This window comes from Diplotaxodon limnothrissa, linkage group LG9 (genome assembly GCF_057381915.1).
Source record: "Diplotaxodon limnothrissa isolate DT_005_m linkage group LG9, D_limnothrissa_male_GT1.1, whole genome shotgun sequence".
Taxonomy (NCBI): Eukaryota; Metazoa; Chordata; class Actinopteri; order Cichliformes; family Cichlidae; genus Diplotaxodon; species Diplotaxodon limnothrissa.
In genome coordinates this window covers 21,221,100-21,240,259 of record NC_140604.1, presented here as the reverse complement: position 1 = coordinate 21,240,259, position 19,160 = coordinate 21,221,100, and the positions used below count along the sequence as shown (strand labels likewise).

Genomic DNA, 19,160 nt, shown 5'->3' with positions numbered 1-19,160 from the left:
TTTACACATTTAGTATTTTTACATGTTATTCTCCGCTTTTTATTTGTATGGTTCTTAAAGTATCTGTTTTCAATTAATTTCAGTTCCTGACTTGATCTGAAATTTTAATAGACAGGGACTGAAGATGAGCTTTTTTTTACCTGTTATGTGAGGAAATTATAACACTCATTTCCACAGACTGTATATAAAGGATGGATGTATGCTTGCTGGTCTGAAATTGGTATCTAATGCAAAAGTACCTAAAACCTACATTCTTTTTAATTGCAACTGGGGGGGGTGTGACTGCTGTGGCGCCATAAAGACTTTGACTGTTTTTTAAAAATGGCTGTTTGGATCCACTGAGCTCAATAGAAACCTTCCCAACGAGTTTGCAACTTCACTCACTTTTTCTAAAATGCTCAGATCAAAACCTTTGAAAATGGGCAAACAAGCCAGTAATATCACAATGGTTAGTCAATCCTTTATATACAGTCGGTGGTCAGTTCAGCTAATATTTACGACTAACATTTAAAATTATGCCAAGAATTATTATATTTGTTTTACATTATTTATAGTACAAAACTATAAAGTTGTTAAATAAAATGAGGACCAAGAATTGAACCCTGTGGAGCGCCAACAGATTTCCCTTCAGTAAAATAATGTAAATCAGTTTAGTATGTGTTCTCTTTGTTACTTTATCAATCCAACTTTATTTTGTGATTTTCTACATGAAATTCAGTACTACTTTATTATCATTGTGCTGATAGAAAACTAAAACTACTTTTTAAATGTCAAAAATCTTTCTGATAAAAGAAAGAAGTTGGGAGGATGCAGACATCTACTCTGGATCAACACTGAGGCATAATCAAAACAGAAACGCCTGTTTTTCTCCCTTGTAAGGGCAGGGTGTTCTTCTGTCTTTGAGTAAACAGTACAGAAGGGGGTGGTCTGTTGCTCTTTCCACATCACCCTCACTCTTATGGCCACAAGGAGAACAATGGCTGCTCTGTTGGTTTGGCTGTTCAGCGTCGGAGCTTTCTTCTTGTCCTCGAATGCACAGGAACTCCCTGAAACGTATAGGAAAGGAGTAGATCTGGCCTTAGCGAAGCTCCACTCTCTCGCTGGAATCCAAGATCATTATGTCTTCTTAAGAAGTGTCTCAAAGTCGGACTATGAGGTACTGAACAGCAAATCCAGTTTTATTGCTCAATTTTTATCATTTATTTTGTAAGACCTGGTTATTAGTTTATGGTTTATGGTGTATTTGGATTAAAATCATCAGGAAATGTGCTATAAGCAACAAAGAATATGATGCTTTCATGAACTAAAACTCATCTGGGTTGCTTTGCTTCTTTCTTCTCAGATGGGTTTTGATGTAAGCTTCTTCTATCACCACTTCTACCTTAAAGCCACCACTTGTGAAAAAGGGACCACTGACTCCTCAGCGTGTGAGCCTAGAAACGACAGAGTAAGTTTTTGGCAAGTTACTCGGCTCAGGACTGTGGAATGTGAGGATAATGGCCTGCCCTAACTTGTCTATGCTGTTTTGCTCTTCTGCATTCATGCAGCCGCTGATGGACTGTGCAGTCTGCTACAAAATGCACAGAGGAGAAATCGAACCAGAGCCCAAACCGTATATTCACTGCCTCCGTAAACCGGCCATCACACAAGTCAGTATCTCCTGCTTTACCTTTAATACAGTCTCTCCCAAAGTTCTAACTGTGGCCTGTCATAAGTGATGAAACCGCACTGCAATGATAAACATGTTTATCTTTACTTGGTTATGAATGGCAGGCAATGACAGCAGGCAGACTGGAGCACTGCAATACACTGGGATACAGCAGCGGGTCAACAGTTCTTCTGGGATCAACAGGCAAAGAGTGAAAGTTTTGTTAGAAAACATGCAGCATTTAGTGTCTTTGCTTCTGAAAATATCTAAAAAACTACAATCAGACAGGTAAATTCTTGTCAGTCTGCACTTAACCTTTCTGTAGTTTGGTAGATGTACGTATGATGTTTGCATCTTGTCTTTTGAAATGTTATTAAACTATTATTATATATTTTATTATTCACTCTGAGAGGCATTCATGATGTGAGGAACATATTTCATTCAAATGCAACCTTCCTAGCTCCCTTGCTAAGTAAATGTATGCATTCTTTTTATATTCTAATAAACTTTGAATCCAAAATTTTATCTGCTTTACTTCTATCTGATTATTTTTTAACTCTCTGAAAATGGGGGGGGGGGGGGGGGGGGGGGGGGGGGACTGTGTATAAAAATGGCTCTAATTCATAAACAGGTAATATAAAACTTTTATTAGAGCCTCTGAATTAAAGCTAGAAGTCTGTCCTTTGATCACATCTTACTTTTATTATTTTTAAAACCCACTGTGGTGGTAACAACAGGCAAAACTATAAATATAAATAAATGCATAAATAAATTATTCTGTCAGAACAGTGACGATTATTTCACTTTTTTCCACTCTATTGATCTGATGACATGTATTTAATCTTCTGAACTGTTCAACTAGTCATTATTCTTGATGTTAAAGTTTTGCATTTAAAACAGAGGATATTGGCAAGTTATTAAACCAGTACTTCTCAATCTTTTTAGCCCACGAGCCTTTGAAAGGTCCCTCAGTGGGGCCTCTTGTCACATGGTGTCATTTGTGGTCCAGAAAAGTTACTGGATAAAAGCAATCTAATCCCCATAAAATGTTTATAAACATTTGTTACTTCTCTCCTTTACTATATTATTATGAAGCCTCTTTGGGAACTCTGATCTATGTAGTATATACGGCTACAACAGTGTAATACCTGTGCATTTACTTTTTCTTTGGTTTAAGTAGAATGAAATGAGTTTTCTTTGCTGTGATAATTTGCTGCAATGTGTGTGACTAACAAATGTTTATGAGTTGTGGTTTCATTGAAATGAAGTTGTTACGTAAGCATCCCCAGGTGTTATGTAACCCCATCCCTGCAGAGAATGTTTCTGCTCCTAGAGCATAAAAGCTGAAGATGGTCGTCTTTAAATGTATCATTAGATTGTCAATGAGCTAATCCACAGCTTTAATCACACTTTAGATCGTATTCTGGATAAGTTAGTTATTGTAAGAACAAATTCTTATTATGACATTGACCATGTTTTCCATCTGAAAGTTTTAGTCTGTGGCCTCCTGGGTATTACAGGAAACTGGGGGATATAAACAGTGAGTGCAGCTGGTCTGTTGTTGATAGGTATGTTTAGTTTCACTTGTCATTCCTAAAGCCATAAAAGGACTTGTTTTGAACGCGGGTCTTTATTCTCCAAGCTGCCCTGCTCTCCTCCCAGACTCAGAGAAACATGGCTGCCGGCTTGCTGCTTTTGGTTTGTGCAGTTGCTGTGCTGTACTCCACCAAAGCTCAGGATTCTTACAATGGTCTGCCTGAAATCTACAAGAAAGGAGTGGATCTGGCAATAAAACAGCTCAGCACCCTCGATAAGGTCCAAAACCATTATCGCTTTTTGAGAACTGTGGAGAAGTTAGAACAGGAGGTAAGCATCATTTAGATTTGGCTGTCGACTCTTTTGAAAACTCTTGACCAGAATCAGTGTTATCAGTGTTTTTGCTTAACATTCTGTATAAAAACATCAGTATCAGATCTGTAATAGGGTGAGATAGCCTTGCTGATTGCAGCAACAGTCTTCTAAAGCTCTGCTGAAGAACATAAATGTTTCTAGCTAAAACTTAAAAGACAACATTGAATTATGTTAATAAAGAGAAAAATACTTTAAATTCTGCTTTCAGTGCTTTCAGCCGCAGTTCTCTGTGGCTCCGGAGAATCCAGGTTCAAACTTGTTTTCCCATCTCTATTGGATTATGTGAACTTTGAAACTTAAAACATTCACAAGCATTTAGATTTATGTGCAGAAAAACAAAACAGTTACAGTCTGCTCAAAAAATTAAAGGAACACTTTGAAAATGCAACAAATCTGAATGGGGCAAAAATCATGTTGGATATTTAGACTGATATCAGGGGTATGAGTGGTGTACATGTGGCTGCATGTGTAAGGTAAGATGCAGGGTGCTTTGGGGGCCAAACAGACTAAACAAAACCAACAAAGAGTGTACAGATGTGAGACTGAGAGAGTAAGAAAGATAACTGAACTGCAGCAGATTTCATCCCCGGCTCCCCAGATCTGCTGATGACTTCAGCTGAGTATTGTTGCCAAGAAGACAGTGATGTTTGCTACGTATCTACAGACACTCATAATTACGCAGGGGCTCATACAGTAAACATGTATCTGTTTATCTGTTGATGCACGCCAAGGGGCACAGCTGCAGTGGATTTAGTAAGCCTGAAACATACTAAAGCTAAAGTGTTTCCTATTACTGTAGTCTTCTTGCTTGTTTACCACTTTCTCAGACTGTTTTTGCAATTTGGCCCATAATTGTTGCCTTCCTGTACATGACCTCTGCAGTGCTTTGCGTGAGCTGACTACTACAGAAAAATCAGCGATGAAACCTGCTAGGTTTTAGTCCATGTTGCAATTGCACCTCATAAAATTTACCTCTATTTCTTTCAGGATGTATTTCGTGTGAAATACTTGTTCCATCACGTTCACCTGAGACCCACCAAGTGTCCGAAAGGAACAACTGAGACTGACCCTCAGAGATGCCCCTTCAGGAATGATCGAGTGAGCGAATGCTAACATTAAAAAAAAAAAAGTAGTTTATTGCCTATCAGAACTAAAGCTCTTTATGTTGTCATTGCTCCACAGCCTCTGATGGATTGTGCAATTTGCTTCAAAGCATTTGAAGACCAGATACAAGATGAACCCAATCCATATGTTCACTGTATCCAGAGACCGAGACTCACAGAGGTAATTTTACTCATGTGTTTAAAAAAATTCTTTTTTTTTTCTTACATTTTATACTTTTTGCTGCATAAACCTTTTTTTTTTTTTTTTTTTTGCTGTTGATGGCTCAAAAACCTAGATTAGATCTGGATGGTCTGTGGTGTCTGTTTAGTTTTCTGAGTGTGAATAATCACCAGACATCTTTTTGTGTTCTATCTTTATTCAGGAGATGAAGCAAGCCAGGCTGCAGCACTACAGAGAGATGATCTACCACACGGGCTCTCCTACACTTTTGTCTCGTACTAGCGGCTAATAAGATCCTAATTGCAGCACAAATATATCCACAAAACTATAAAGGCAATCTTTAATTACCTTAGTTAAGAGGTTGCATGTATACTCATCTGTAGTGTCACTTTTTTAATATTCACTTACTCACTTGTGATAAACACGTGAAAGGAGGCTTCTTTCCTTTTAAACTAAATGTATTCCATGTGTTACATGAAATAAAAAGAGTAAAACAGCATTGTGTGTGCAATAAGTCACCCCTCTGTTGCATTACCCAACAACAATGCATGACTGTGTTGTTTATATTTGTTGGAAATTCAGATTCTTTACAGGCCAAATTTTATTTTCAAACAAGCAACAAGAAAGATAATTGCAGCAAAGGTAATTGCTGCAAATGTGCTTCAGCAGAATATTAAGCAAAGGCTGAGAGTACATAAGGTACATATTAGTACATACATTTGCAAAAATTTACATGCAAACTTTTTTCACTTTGTCATTTTTTTGTGTGGAATTTTGAAGTGGAAAATGTGTTCAATCCATTTTGGAATAACGCTGTAAAATGTGGAACAAGTGACGCACTGTGAATGTTTTCTGGATGCACTATACATGGATCAACGTTTGTTAAGTGTTCATAAGGCCTATGTTTGACTCTGAAATCTTCACGAGTTTTCATTTCATGGAAATAAAATATTTAAATGACCATCCCATTTGCTTTCCTGGCCCAAATACAACTGTTTTTTGGTGCAGGTGACAACAAAGAGCCATCCAATGAAGTCGAAACAAAAAAAATTTGTACTAATTACTGCTAAACTTTATATCCTGTCCTGGTGCCAAAAGCTTGTCACCACATGTTGGGCTTGTTTCCAGGATCTGGATTAGTGAACCAGGACTTAATTGTAATAATGCATTAGGATGTAGTCTAACTTCTCATTTGACAACCGTGGTCTTCTGTGATATTACCCACTGAGTGTGTTTTAATCTCCTATAATAGAACTTGGTTTGCACTCAGTGCTTGGTTTTCCCTGCTCTTCTCACGCATTTGGAGAAATATGGCTGCTGGCTTGCTGTTTTTGGTTTGTGCTGCGGCTGTGCTGTATTCTGCTGAAGCTTGGCGGCCTTACAATGGGCTGTCTGAAATCTACAAAAAAGGAGTCAATCTGGTACGGCAAGAGCTCACCACTCATTCTAAGATCCGACACCGTTATCAGTTTTTGAAAAGTGTGGACAAGTTAGAAACTGAGGTAAGCATCTTTTTGGTTTGGATGTTTGCTCTTTCACCAACTCTTCCCCTTTTTCTTTTATTTTCTAATGAAACCTGTAGCTGCCTCACTGATGAGGTGTGATAACCTTACCGACTGTGTCAACAGTCTCCTAAAGGTCTGCATAAGAACAGAAACAGCTAAAATTTAAAAGACAAATGTTAAATCCTAATGTTAAAGAGAGAGAAAAACACTTGAAATGTTGGTTTCAGGTAACACCGATTTGACGCACTTTCCTCTCTCTCTTCCTCTCTCCTTTATTTTTTTGCCAAATAGCAGCTGTACAGAAAAAGGTTTGATAAAACTGAAACTGTTGACAGCTTATGTTTAGATAATGAGGTGCAAAGACTGGAGTGCTATTTAACAGACTGATGTTTCCACACAGCTGTTCATTAGAATCAAAACTGATGTGTATTTGGTGAAAACTTGCAGGATTTCACGTTTCTTCCTGCAGATAATGAATGAGTTGCACAGCCACGACAGCATAATTAGACATTAAAGTTAAGAATAGCCAAAGGTGGCAAAAGTAGAGACATTCTTTGCTTAAGTAAAAATACAGAAAAAAATACTCCAGTAAAAGATTAAATACTGAATCAACTTCTTTACTAAAGTAAAAGTGAAAAGGTCCAGGCTCCGAAATGCACTCAAAGTAAAAAAGTAAATATCTATTTTGTGTTGCCTACATTGTAGAGGGTGAATTTGACTCTACATCTAAACAGGAAAATGAGTACAATAAGGGGTTAAAGTGGGATTCAGCAAGTGGGGGAAACCTAAAACTGGCTGTAGGGGCTCAGTGTGAGGAAAACCAATAATTTCTTAGTGTACAGACTGTGATCAGCTGACCTGCTGCTCTTTGTGGATTTACACAGCTGAGTTCAACAAGATATAAGCTTGATGAGCTATCTTGGCTGACTGCCATTTCCCACTTTAATACTGTTACTGTAGTATACTGTATATTGTCTTTATACTATAGACAGTGTTCAGTTGTTATTAAGGTGGAATTAAATGAATTAGTCTCTGAATCATTTGATGTAGTCGGACACTGACCATGAGCATCACAGCCTCTGTGCACTGGTCAAAATCACTGTTCTATATTTTGAGTTCACCACGGTGATATATTTTGGAATTTGGCCCTTGACTGTTTGTCTTCCTCTGCGTGATCTCTGCACATGAAGATTCATTTGGACTTTTATTCTCCCTCCTGGCATCCTGCACTTGGGTCCTCTTTCCAGAAACAGTCGCATATTTTAGGAGGTGGAGCCATATGGAGGCCACAGCCCCTGCAGATTAAAGTGTGACCACCACAAACAACCAAAGAAAAGCCCTGTAGGCTGTTAGTGGGCTGTGGGCATAGACCTGGAGTTACGTTGAGTAACAGTTTTTTTCTGGCAGATTTCTTTGTGGAACTTTTTCTCTGTGGTTGCATGAATTTGAATGTGTTTACCTTATAAAAACATTTCATTAATTTAAGCATTAATGTAAGCATGCATCCATTCTCTGGGTTGGACTCCTTTTTGCCTTCAGATGTGCTTTAAAACTTCATGGCATAGATTCAACAAGTTGCTTGAAACATTCCTCAGATATAGTGGTCCGTATTGCAGTGATGCGTCGACCACAAAATCCCAGTACACGAGTAGTTTCTTAAATAGACCAGCCTGTCTGCCACCAACAATCATGCCATGTTCAGTGTCGCTTAATTCCCCTGTCTTCTTTCTGATGCTCAATTTGAACTTTGGCAGGTTTGCTTGACCATGTCTACCTGCCCAAATCCATTGACTTGCTGCTTTTCTTTCAGAGTGGATTTGACGGGAAATACATCTACCACCACTTTCTCCTGAAACCCACCATTGCTCCACAGCTTCTGATGGATTGTGTCATTTGCTACAAAGCAATAGCAAACCAGATAAAAGGCAAACCCGAGCCATACGTTCATTGCATCCAGAGACAGAGACTCACAGAGGTATTATTGCTCAAATGTAAATGTTTAAAAAGTGTCTTACATTTTATGTTCTTCTCCTACATTAATTTCCTAGATATTTGACCTGTTATCAAAAAAATGTTGCAATAAGTCAATCTTTTTGTCTCAAACTGCTCTTCTGATGGCCCCCAAACCATTGAGCCTGGTGAAATGGCTTCATCGGTTTGGAATAAAGTTGGATCTCTTTGTTTAGTTTCCTTTGTGTGAATAACCAAATGTGTTTATGTGTTCTTTCTTGATTCAGGAGATGAAGAAAACCAGGTTGGGTCACTACAGAAACATGATCTACTACAGTGGCGCTCCTACACTTTTCGCTTTGACTGCCAACTAAAAATAAATTCCTCATTGCAGCACAAATATATGGTTTTTTTTAGCTGTAAGAAAATATTTTAGTTACTAAGTTACCTTAGTTAAGTGGTTGCTTGCATACTCAACTGTAGTGTCACTTTGATTGCTACTATTTACTTACTAATGATAAATGTGTTGAAGATAATGATAATTGTATGCTTTCTCTACTACACAATGAAAAGAAAATCAGATGTGTGTGTTATTTACGAGACAGGGGAAGCTAATCTGAACATGAACGAGTGACTATCTAAATAAAACAGGACATAAGACACAGAGCAAGATGTGAAAATGTGATACAGGGAACAGACATGGAGACATGACTGACACAAAAGAATGAAACACAGAGAGATGATCAAGGGAACAGGAAGTGATAAACACAGGGACCAGGACTTGAGAGGGAAACAAGAAAACAAAAGACACAGGGCACGGAAAGACCAAACAGAGAAGAGACAAACTGGGCACAAAGAGGTGACTAACATAATCAAACAGGAACCAACAGCTAACTCAGAGGTATTAGGAAATACTAAACTCAAGACGAATTCATAGCTAGAACATGAAAATCTCTTGATTCCAAAGAGATGAATAATAAGTCCAGAGCAAACTCAAAACATTGGGTCAGCGACCAACAATGCATTAGTGTCTGCAAGATTTCCATGATGAGACCAAAATCCTTGTCATGGATAGCTGCCCTGGTTTGCACTGGTTTGGTGTTTAACTAATTAAGACTGCAGATACTGTAATAACAATAAATCCCAGTAAATCAGATTCCATAATAACTCAAATACTAACCCAGGTCAGGCTACCATTTCACTTACCTAAGCTGATCTGGCTCATGGCTGAATCCTGAAAGTTTTCACTTTTTAACATCATGCCATTATTTCAGCAATTAGGTAGAACAGAACAGTAAAATATATTTTTTTAGAAAAAAGGTAAAAAACTGTCATGGTCCTGAGTCTGTGGACTCAGTGGTTTTGGTTTTAATTATTATTATCTTATGTTTCGGGTTAATTCTTAAGATTTTCTTGTTCTTAGGGTTTGGCTTCTGTTTTGAGCTCCGGTGTTCGATCCCTGTTCCCATGTCTGATGTCTTAGTGTTAAGCTCATGTCTGGGTGTAACTGTTATATTTCCTATTTTACTTTGATGGTTCCTTTCCTGTGTGTAGCTGTGTCTGGTTTTCCTTGCCCTTGTCTCTTCAGCTCTGATTCCCCCCGTCTCCCATTCCCTGATTGCTCCTGTGAATATTTAAGCCCTGTGTTTTCCTCTGCTTGTGACTGGTCCATCTGTGTTACCTCTGCGTGTTATCCTGCATATCTTTCTGCATATAATTTCTGCATTTTCTTCTGCGATTCATGGTTTCAGGTTTGTTTCTTTAGTTTTTGCCAGTTTAGGTTTATATTAGTTTCTGTCCTTCCCATCTTCGCTCAGTCTGTATTCTCACCATTTTGAAAATAAAGCTTACTCACATCAAAGCTAGTGCCTGCATTTGAGCCCTTCGTTCACCACTCTGCCACCGCAGCTGTGACAAAAACTGGAACCCCCCCCCCCCCCCAATTCTTTTACTTTAATTGCAAATACTAAGTGCTAATTTAACGAGGTTTAGCAGCAAAAACTTGAAGTAATCATCTTTGGTTTGACTTTATCAGCCTCTGACATCATTGTGGAGGAATTTTGGCCCTGTCTTCTTTACAGTGTTGCTTTGGGTCATTGAGGTTTTGTCATAAAACGGCTGTGTGCAGGCAGGAAAAGGACCCAAACCCAAATCTCGGACCCTTCAGCAGAGACAGGCAGCTGGAAGGGCGCTCCAGAATCCCTAGCTGACGTGGCACGAGTCTGGAGAGGTTCTCCTGAACCCCCAGCGAATGAGAAAGGTTGCTGGAGGGGCTCTTCTGGGCCTCCAGCAGGAACAGGCGGCGGCGTGGGAGCCACAGAGTGCTGAGCAGGTGACTGAGCAGCAATATTCTCTCTAATCTTTCATGTGTCTGAGCGAACACACAAACTCCCTGAGCGATCCCTTGGACCACTGTGAGCAACATTGGACGTGTGCACTGTGGTCATGCCAGCATCGAATCCATCCAAGTTACATGGTTTATTAAAATAATCAAATTACAGCATTTACATTTATGTTAGACTTTTAATTAAGTGCTTTAGCCCACTTACAATGAAAATGTAAAAAAATCTTGTTCATGACCCGTGTAGTATTTTAACACTATTGGAAGTAAAAATAACTTGAACTCCAATTTTGAAAAAACTTTTTAAAAAAAAAAAAATAAAGCTCTGACTTATTATGAGTCTGTGGTCTGGGAGAGAGTCCAGTAACTCTCTGTTTGCAAAATACAGTAAATAATGACCAATGTTGGGCAATTAATTATATAGTTACTTCTTAAAAAAGTTACTGAGTTATGCAAACAACAAAGTTTTTTGCAGCGGATTACCTAAAAATGCAGCCAATGTGTTTTTTTAAAAATAAACATTTCAAACTATTTACAGAACAGTAAGGCCGTGATTGACAACGTGGTCAACAAGTGTTGCCCTAATTTCATTAGGAATCGGCCTATGTATTTGGCGTCTTCTCCCTCTTCCCCTGTTTTGTCCCCACCGCATCCTCACCCCTCTTCCACGATGCTGACCTTCCATTTCTGTGTCACAGAATCGTAGAAATGGTACACACTATGTCCTGCTCGGTTCATATATGCTTGCCAATTGAGGGTTCATGGGATTGATTGATGAGTGACTGTGAACAAGTGGCTTATCATTGATTACAACTGATACTTCACACACCTCCTCGTCAGTGAAAGCTGAAGTTCAGCATTTAAAAACTAATTCACCAATTTTGTATGCAATGATTGAAGACTATTAGTTTTATTGGGAACGACTATTCAGCATCTAAAAGTATAGTTCATTTTGACTGACATGACATAAGCGAATGATAATGTTGTCGACGGCAGAGAATTGTATGAAAGCAACTGATACATGTCCATGAGCATTTACAATTTGTTCAGAGGAAGGAGAAATTGCTACTATGATGTGCACAAATGACTAAATGTTGTGGAGGTTGCACTAATGGCTTTGAGAATTTTCATTCTGATCTGAGAAAAGCACCAAAGCGACTGAGAAAAACTGTAAAAACACAGAGAATATTTAATCCGTGAACTTGTTAAACCAGTGTTTCCCAACCTTTTTGGTCCATCAACCCTTGAAAGGTCTCTCAGTTAGATCTCTTGTCACATGATTTCTACTGTGGCCCAAAGAGGTTACTGGAGAAAAATAATGTAAAAATAATGTAATCCCCACAAAATGCTTACAAACTGCTGCTTTTTTTTCTCCTTAACTGTATTATCATGAAACCTTTTAAGGAACTATATTTATAAAGTGTGTAAAACTGGCTCTGCTACACTAACAAGGACATTTTTCTGTAATACCTGTGCATTCACTTTTTTTTTTTTTTTTGATTTAAGCAGAATTTTAAGTACTTTTCTTTGGAGTACTGAGCCTTTGATTTCTTTTGCCACCAATGTCCAACAAGGATCATCATGTTTTGAAGCCACCACAAGGCCTGTTTTGTGTTCTGCTGGCAGAAATAAAGGTTTTATTTTTTTGTTGGTAAAAACAAAGAGCCATCTAATGAAATGAAAATAAAACTTTTCATCTAATTACTGCTAACCTTTAGATTTGTCCTGGTGCTAAAAGCTTGGCACCACATGCTTAGCTTGTTTCCAGGATCTGAATCAGTGAACCATGGCTTGATTGTAATAATCTAAGTCCTCTTTTGGCACTGAGCATGTTTTCTGTTGGAAAGTTTTAAGCTATGACCTCCTGAGTGTTACAGGAAAGCGGGTGGGATATTAAGTAAATAGTGAGTACGGCTGCTGGTCTGTCAATGATCAATGTTTTTAGTTTCACTTGTGATTCCCAGAGCCATAATAGGACTTGTTTTGAACTCGGGTCTTTATTCTCTAAGCTGCTCTCCTCCCAGACTCAGAGAAAAATGGCTGCTGGCTTGCTGCTTTTGGTTTGTGCAGTTGCTGTGCTGTACTCTGCTGAAGCTCAGGATTCTTACAATGGTCTGCCTGAAATCTACAAGAAAGGAGTGGATCTGGCAATGCAACAGCTCAGCACCCACGCTAGGGTCCAACAGCATTATCGCTTTCTGAAAACTGTGGGGAAGTTAGAAACTGAGGTAAGCATCTTTTAGCTTTAGCTCTTTTACAAGCTCTTCGGGTTTTTTTGTTTCATAATGACACCCACTTTGAAAACATGTAGCGTCACTGATGGGGTGAGATAAAGACCACACTCTCCCAAATGTGTGCAGGATATTTTCAGCCTAAATTTAAAAGACAAACATTGAATTGTAATCTTAAAAAGAGAAAAAACCCCAAAAGTCTGCTTTCAGTTAACACTGACTTGGCACACTTTTCCTCTCTCTTGCTCCGGGAAATTCTGGCTCATACTTGTTTTCCTATCTGTACGCAAGATGTTAAATGTCAGGGAGGAAAATGTTTCCAGCAGAGAAAAAAACAGGATGAGGTGTGTCTCTGTGAGAATGTACACATTAAAGACTGCTTTCACTCCTTTCTTTTTCAAATATAAGGCCTTACAGAGGAGGTTTAGCTAAAACTGAAAGTGTTGAATGTGAAACTTTCAAACACTGGAGCCTTTCACAGTCTGCATACCAAAGTGTCCTTGTGCAAGATACAGAAACCCAGAGTTGCCCTATAAAGGATTCATTGTGGTGTGAATGTGTATGAATGTTAGGAAGAGGCATAGAATAAAACATGCTTTTTTGAATAGGTATTGTTGTATAGAGTGCTCTGAGTGCTCAAATAGAGTAAAAAAGCACAATTTAAGAAACAGCCCATTTACCATTTACAATCAAAAAAGATGTATATCTGGTAAAAAGTTGTAGGATTTCACATCAGGATGTACATGTGGGGACATGTGAATGGTGAGATGCAGGGTGCTGTGGGGAGAGAGCGAGGCAGATAACTGAACTGGAGCTGGTTTTATCTCAGATCTGCTGATCACTTCAGCTGAGTATTGCTACTGTACCTGCACGTATACTGAAGAACAGAGAGATATTTGGTGGATATCTCCACACACTCATAATAAAGCTCTGGCTGTCACCAGCGGAAGTGCAATTTATCTGGTGATGTACTTTCAAGCCAAGAGGCTCAGCTGCAGTGGATTATCTGCTATTTCAGGCAAATATGTTCTTTATTCTCCAAACGTTGATGAAAACGAGCTTGTGCATAATAACCTGCAATAAACAGAAAATAAAATCAGTAGTTAGGTGTTGTCAGTTGCTTTAAATTACCCATATGCTACTATTTAGTACGCCAGTTTTCCATTTCACTTGTGTTTATAACACTCATCACGTCTTCCTCGTAGTCCTTGGTTCCCTTATGTTCCCTTTGGCCTACTTACTTGTTTATCAGTTTGCTGTTTTTGGAATTTAGTCCTTGATTGTTTGCCTTGTTCTGCATGACCTCTGCGCATGAAGATTTATTTGGACTTTTATTCTGCCCCCTGGCATCCTCACATGTGTCCTCTTTCCAGAAACTATCTCGTAATTTAGGAGGTGGAGCGAAGTGGAGGCCACAGCCCCTGCAGATTAAAGTCTGACCATCACAAACAACCAAAGAAAAGCTCTGAAGCCTGTTAGTGGGCTGTGCACACTGAACTGGAATTACATCAAGAAACTACATTTCTAACAGATTTCTCTGTGGAACCTTTTCTCTGTGGCTGCTGTTCCCACACAAACACATTAAAGATTCAGTTTATTGCATTTATTTTATGGGCTTTATCAGCCATTAGGGATGAGAAAGATGATAAGGATTTTGTTATCGAATCAATAATTTTGTTAGAATTATTGTTACCACTTATTGATTCTCATTGGGATGGCTCTATTTTGAGAGTCACCACAATTACTAGGCAGTATATTAAAGACATTACATTTGTGCAAATTAATTGCCTGCTGTGTAGTCGAACACAAAGCTGAAAACACAAAGCAAAAATGAAAAACAGCACACAGAGACTTTAAAACTATCAACTTTAGAAACATGAGCAGCTAGAAAAAGAGGCAGCTGACTGCTCATTGGTTTGTTACCTCTTGAAGTTCAGGGTCTGGCTGCTGGGCTGGGGTCGGCATTCAGTCAACTTTAAAATCACTCTGGGTTTTTGGCTAGCTTAACGTTAGCATCCTGTCTGGCTAGTTCAATGTTAGCATGCTGTGTGCAGATACTTGCAAAGAGCTGAAGTTGTCCTAGCAGTATAATGCAGCTGTTTCTGTCCAAGGTGCAGTTTCCACTTAACCATCGTGCTTTCGACCTTTTCAATCCATCAATTCTCTTCCATTTATCCTTATCAGGGTTGCGGGGTTTCCAAGCTAGCATAGGGCAAGAGGAAGGTCAGCAGCCTAATGTCGGGCTAACACTGAAAGACAAACAAAACAACCCAACAACATTCACTAGGGCAATTTAGAGTCACCCAAACCCACTAACTGCATGTCTTTAAACAGTGGGAGAAAGCAAGAGTACCCGCAGAGAACCCACACAGACATGGGGAGAATATGCAAAGTCCACACAGTGCATTGTCCTTTTGATACAAGACAGGATGGATCCATGGTCTCATCTAAATGTTGAGGTTGCAGGATAGTTTCTCTTTTTCAAACCAGTTGTTGTAAACCCTAGAGATGGTTGTGTTGGAAAATCCCAACAGATCTGCATTTTCCAAAATACTCAAAGCAGCCTGTCTGGCACCAACAACCATGCCAGATTTAGTTTCACTTAATTCCCCTTTCTAATGCTTTATTTGAACTTTAGTAGGTTGTCTCAGCAGTGTTTACATCAATTCAGTTGCTGCCATGTGATTGTCTGTTAAGATATTTGCATTGACAAATCAGCTGAACAGACGTATCAAACAACGTGTTTGTAGCTCCCCATAAAATTATCCTATGTTCTCTTTCAGGGTGGATTTGGTATGAGATACTTCTACCACCACTTCCACCTGAAACCCACCAGGTGTCCGAAAGGAACAACTGAGACTGACCCTCAGAGATGCCCCTACAGGAATGATCGAGTGAGCAAATGTGTTTTTAAAAAAGGAGTGTTAACTTTACCGTCTATCAAAGCATCAGCACCACTGTTATGCTCTTCATGTTGTCATTGCTCCACAGCCTCTGATGGATTGTGCAGTTTGCTACAAAACATCAGGAGAACAGATAGAAGCCCAACCCAACCCATACGTTCACTGTATCCAGAAACCGAGATTCACAGAGGTAGTATTACTCATGTGTAATAAGAACATTTTGGGTTGTTGTCCTTTTCTATGTTTTTGCTTTTGATGTTCTTCTGCTCTCTATTTTACTTTTAAAACTCTGGACATTTTTTAGCTTTCCGTGTAGTTTTCTATGTGTGAATAATATTCACACATTCATCTTTTTGTGTTCTTTCTTGATTCAGGAGATGAAGAAAGCCAGGGAGGATCACTACAAAAAAATGGTCTACCACAGTGGCGCTCCTACACTTTTGGCTGTGAAAGCATAGATTTCCCATTGCAGCTCAAATATATCCAGAAAGCTATAAGGAAAGAAATCTGTAGTAACCATTAGTTAACTGGTTAAATGCATACTCCACTTTAATTTTTATCATTCACTCACTCATTTGTGATAAACGTGTGAAAGAAGTGTTTTTTTCTTGTTGAACTCATTGCATTGCATGTGTGACATATAATAAAAAAGAGGTCAAACAGCTGTGTGTGTAATAAATTACCCAACCGTTGCATTACCCAGGAAACGTAACAATGCATTACTGTGTTGTTTAAACTTGTTAGAAATCCAGATTCTTTACAGGCCAAATTCCTCATCATAGAAACATGCCCACTAACAAAAAGACTGTCTCATCTAATAACCACTTTTTTGCAGGGCTTCTAAGGAACACAGCAACGTTAAGCTGGTTAAGACTGCAGATGTCACTGTAATAATACGTACAAGTAAATTTAATTCTACAATAACCTAAATACTATTTCATGTAATTAACATGATTTTTAAATTTGGCTCAAAGTTGAATTCTAAAAGCTTTAAAGGTTGTTTGAAAACCTTGAAGATTGTTTTTTTTCTTCACCTTTTAATATCCTGGTATTACTTGAACAACTGAGCAGAACAGAACCGGAAAATAAAAATGTAAAAAGGTAAGAATGACAGCCAGGTTTTTTTCCGTTAAACTGCACAGATTACATGTATTTTTTAATGTTATAGTCTTAAGAGAAAAGAGTGAGAAGACAGAAATGGAAATTCTTAACGTAGCTAACTCAAAGTACTACTTAAAATTACTCAAAGCACAGGGCTGCCTAGAAAAGGATTTGCCCTTACAGGACAAAACTTGTTGAAGAGGTACTTAGTAAAGACCCTGAAGGCATGACCTTGAATGCTGCATGCTGTATAATCACACTTTTCTATACAAAGATGTTGACTGATTTGCCAAGATGGAAAGGTCAGAACGATTAAAGTATAGTCTGTCAAATTTTAAATGTCAGACGAACAAAAGCGTAAAAAGGAGGGCTTAATGCCCCTTTCTCAGCCCCCTTTTCACTTTTTGTCACCGCCCTCATCTGTGGTATATAAAAATGTCAATTTTACCTCTCACACATCACCTCTCTGAATTTGCTGAACTCTCACTGGTCGAAGACATTCAAGCCTGTAAGTATACTTTAAAATAAATGCATTCTGTTAAATATCTGCAAATGAAGAGAAGTTTGCAATTGTTATCAAGTTTTTGGATAAAAACGAATGTAAGAAGAACAGGTTTCATTGATGTGCGCAAATAAAATTCTGACTTTGTTGTGTGTTGCAGGATCATGAGCAGGAACTTCTTGTCCAAAAATGATGAGCTCCGGAGGGGAGACTACCTAGTGTCCAACAACAAGCAGTACAAAGCTATATTTCAGGTGACTACTTCAAATTTTCTCAGTTCAGAAGCTCATAAAAGCCTTGTTTTCCAGTCATGCATGCTGACAGTTATCTAATGTGTGATTTCTTTGTGGTTGCAGGGTGATGGCAATTTTGTCATCTATGGCTGGAAGCCTTTGTGGACTTCAGACACTGAAGGATCAGACGCCATCCGTCTGTGCATGCAGGCTGACTGCAACCTGGTCATGTACAACAAGTGTGACACGCCTAAGTGGCACACAAACTCTGCCAACTCTGCCAAGTGCAACATGTGCCGTCTTCAACTGACCGATGACGGCAAACTGGTGGTGAACAGAGAGTGCGAAGAAATCTGGAGCTCTGAAAAGTCCAAAGGCATGAAGTGATGCTTGTGTGCGACCATCCTTTGACATAAACCTTCAGCGATGCTGTTAAAGCAACATATACCAGCGCATAAACAAGCCGTTCCTTTTTCTTTCTGGTTAGCTTTGCAAGATTCTGAATCTTAGCTCTGAATGTGCATTTTTTCTCTGTAAAGCACAAAGTATTGTAACCAAGTGGCAAAAAATAAAAATAAAATGAAAGGTATTTGACCAGCCTCTTGTTCCCTGTGTTTACATTCATGCCATTAAACAGATTTTCTTAAGTATTAATAAATAATAAAACTTTGAGGTATGTAGCTGATATCAAAACTAACACAGATTTTGTAGATGACTCTGGCCTGCATTGAATATTAAACATTCTTTCATTTTTCTTTCTTTTTCCCTGAATTAAGTATCTTCATGTTGTCGAGACCTAATAGCAACTGATATTTTTCCTTGGCCCAGTTCTTTTTTCAGTTTATATACTCTCCTTTGGCTCAGTTTACAAAACGAATACAGTACCTCATTTCATCTGTGGCTCCAAAACTGTAGACAAGCTGTTGCTTCACATCAGGACATTCCCACCCTTAGACTCTTTAACCTGTTTGAAACACATGTTTTCCTTTGTTAAAGTAAGTACTAATGCCACAAAGACTGGCTGTGAGCAGTGCAGAAATAACTACTTTGAGCTTTTATTTTAATTGGAGGTACGGAGTGCATAGTAATCATCTTCAGTCTCTTACATTATTGTGTGGGAATTTTGGCACCACTCTTGTTCACAATGTGGCTTCAGTCCATTGAGGTTTGAGGACATTTGTTAATGTAACACTCTCTTAAGCTTCCACTACAGCATTTCAAACTTGGACTGGGCCATTGCAAACACCTTCATTCTTTCATTTTCAGTCATCCTGTTGGTGTTGTTGCTGCTGTGCTTGGGATCATTTTCACATGTGACAGTAGCAGGGGTGCAGGGGGGTAGTAGTTTAGCTATCAGACATCACATTTGAATCTAGAGTAATTAGGCATATAGAGCTTATGGTTGAATCAATGACTGAAAGGCGCCCAGGTCTTGTAGGTGTAAAGCCAGCCTGCATCACCATCCCTCCACCACTGGGCAGCGCAGTTGTTATGAGGTGTTTGTGCTGATATGCTGTTTGGTTTTCTCCAATAACTTTAGATGTCAGGGAC

At 38.8% G+C, this 19,160-nt stretch overlaps 4 protein-coding genes across 4 annotated transcripts; all 4 read left to right on the top strand.

The window, feature by feature from the left end:
* Positions 1 to 924: 924 nt before the first annotated feature.
* Positions 925 to 2,158, top strand: LOC146625492 (uncharacterized). The gene is made up of 4 exons (XM_085362121.1): positions 925 to 1,156; positions 1,343 to 1,447; positions 1,548 to 1,649; positions 1,774 to 2,158. Exons 1-4 carry the CDS (start codon positions 959 to 961, stop codon positions 1,861 to 1,863), a joined length of 495 nt encoding a protein of 164 aa, XP_085218247.1. The 5' UTR covers positions 925 to 958; the 3' UTR covers positions 1,864 to 2,158.
* Positions 2,159 to 3,299: 1,141 nt separating this feature from the next.
* LOC146625491 (uncharacterized) lies at positions 3,300 to 5,798 on the top strand. The gene is made up of 4 exons (XM_085362120.1): positions 3,300 to 3,514; positions 4,547 to 4,657; positions 4,742 to 4,843; positions 5,046 to 5,798. Exons 1-4 carry the CDS (start codon positions 3,323 to 3,325, stop codon positions 5,130 to 5,132), a joined length of 492 nt encoding a protein of 163 aa, XP_085218246.1. The 5' UTR covers positions 3,300 to 3,322; the 3' UTR covers positions 5,133 to 5,798.
* Positions 5,799 to 12,567: 6,769 nt separating this feature from the next.
* LOC146625490 (uncharacterized) lies at positions 12,568 to 16,431 on the top strand. The gene is made up of 4 exons (XM_085362118.1): positions 12,568 to 12,867; positions 15,654 to 15,764; positions 15,862 to 15,963; positions 16,148 to 16,431. The coding sequence occupies exons 1-4, from the start codon at positions 12,568 to 12,570 to the stop codon at positions 16,229 to 16,231; spliced, it is 597 nt and encodes a 198-aa protein (XP_085218244.1). The 3' UTR covers positions 16,232 to 16,431.
* A 1,012-nt stretch (positions 16,432 to 17,443) lies between these two features.
* On the top strand, positions 17,444 to 18,066 carry LOC146625489 (B-type lectin plumieribetin-like). Its single transcript, XM_085362117.1, has 2 exons — positions 17,444 to 17,630; positions 17,733 to 18,066. The coding sequence occupies exons 1-2, from the start codon at positions 17,541 to 17,543 to the stop codon at positions 17,994 to 17,996; spliced, it is 354 nt and encodes a 117-aa protein (XP_085218243.1). The 5' UTR covers positions 17,444 to 17,540; the 3' UTR covers positions 17,997 to 18,066.
* The last annotated feature ends 1,094 nt before the right edge of the window (positions 18,067 to 19,160 follow it).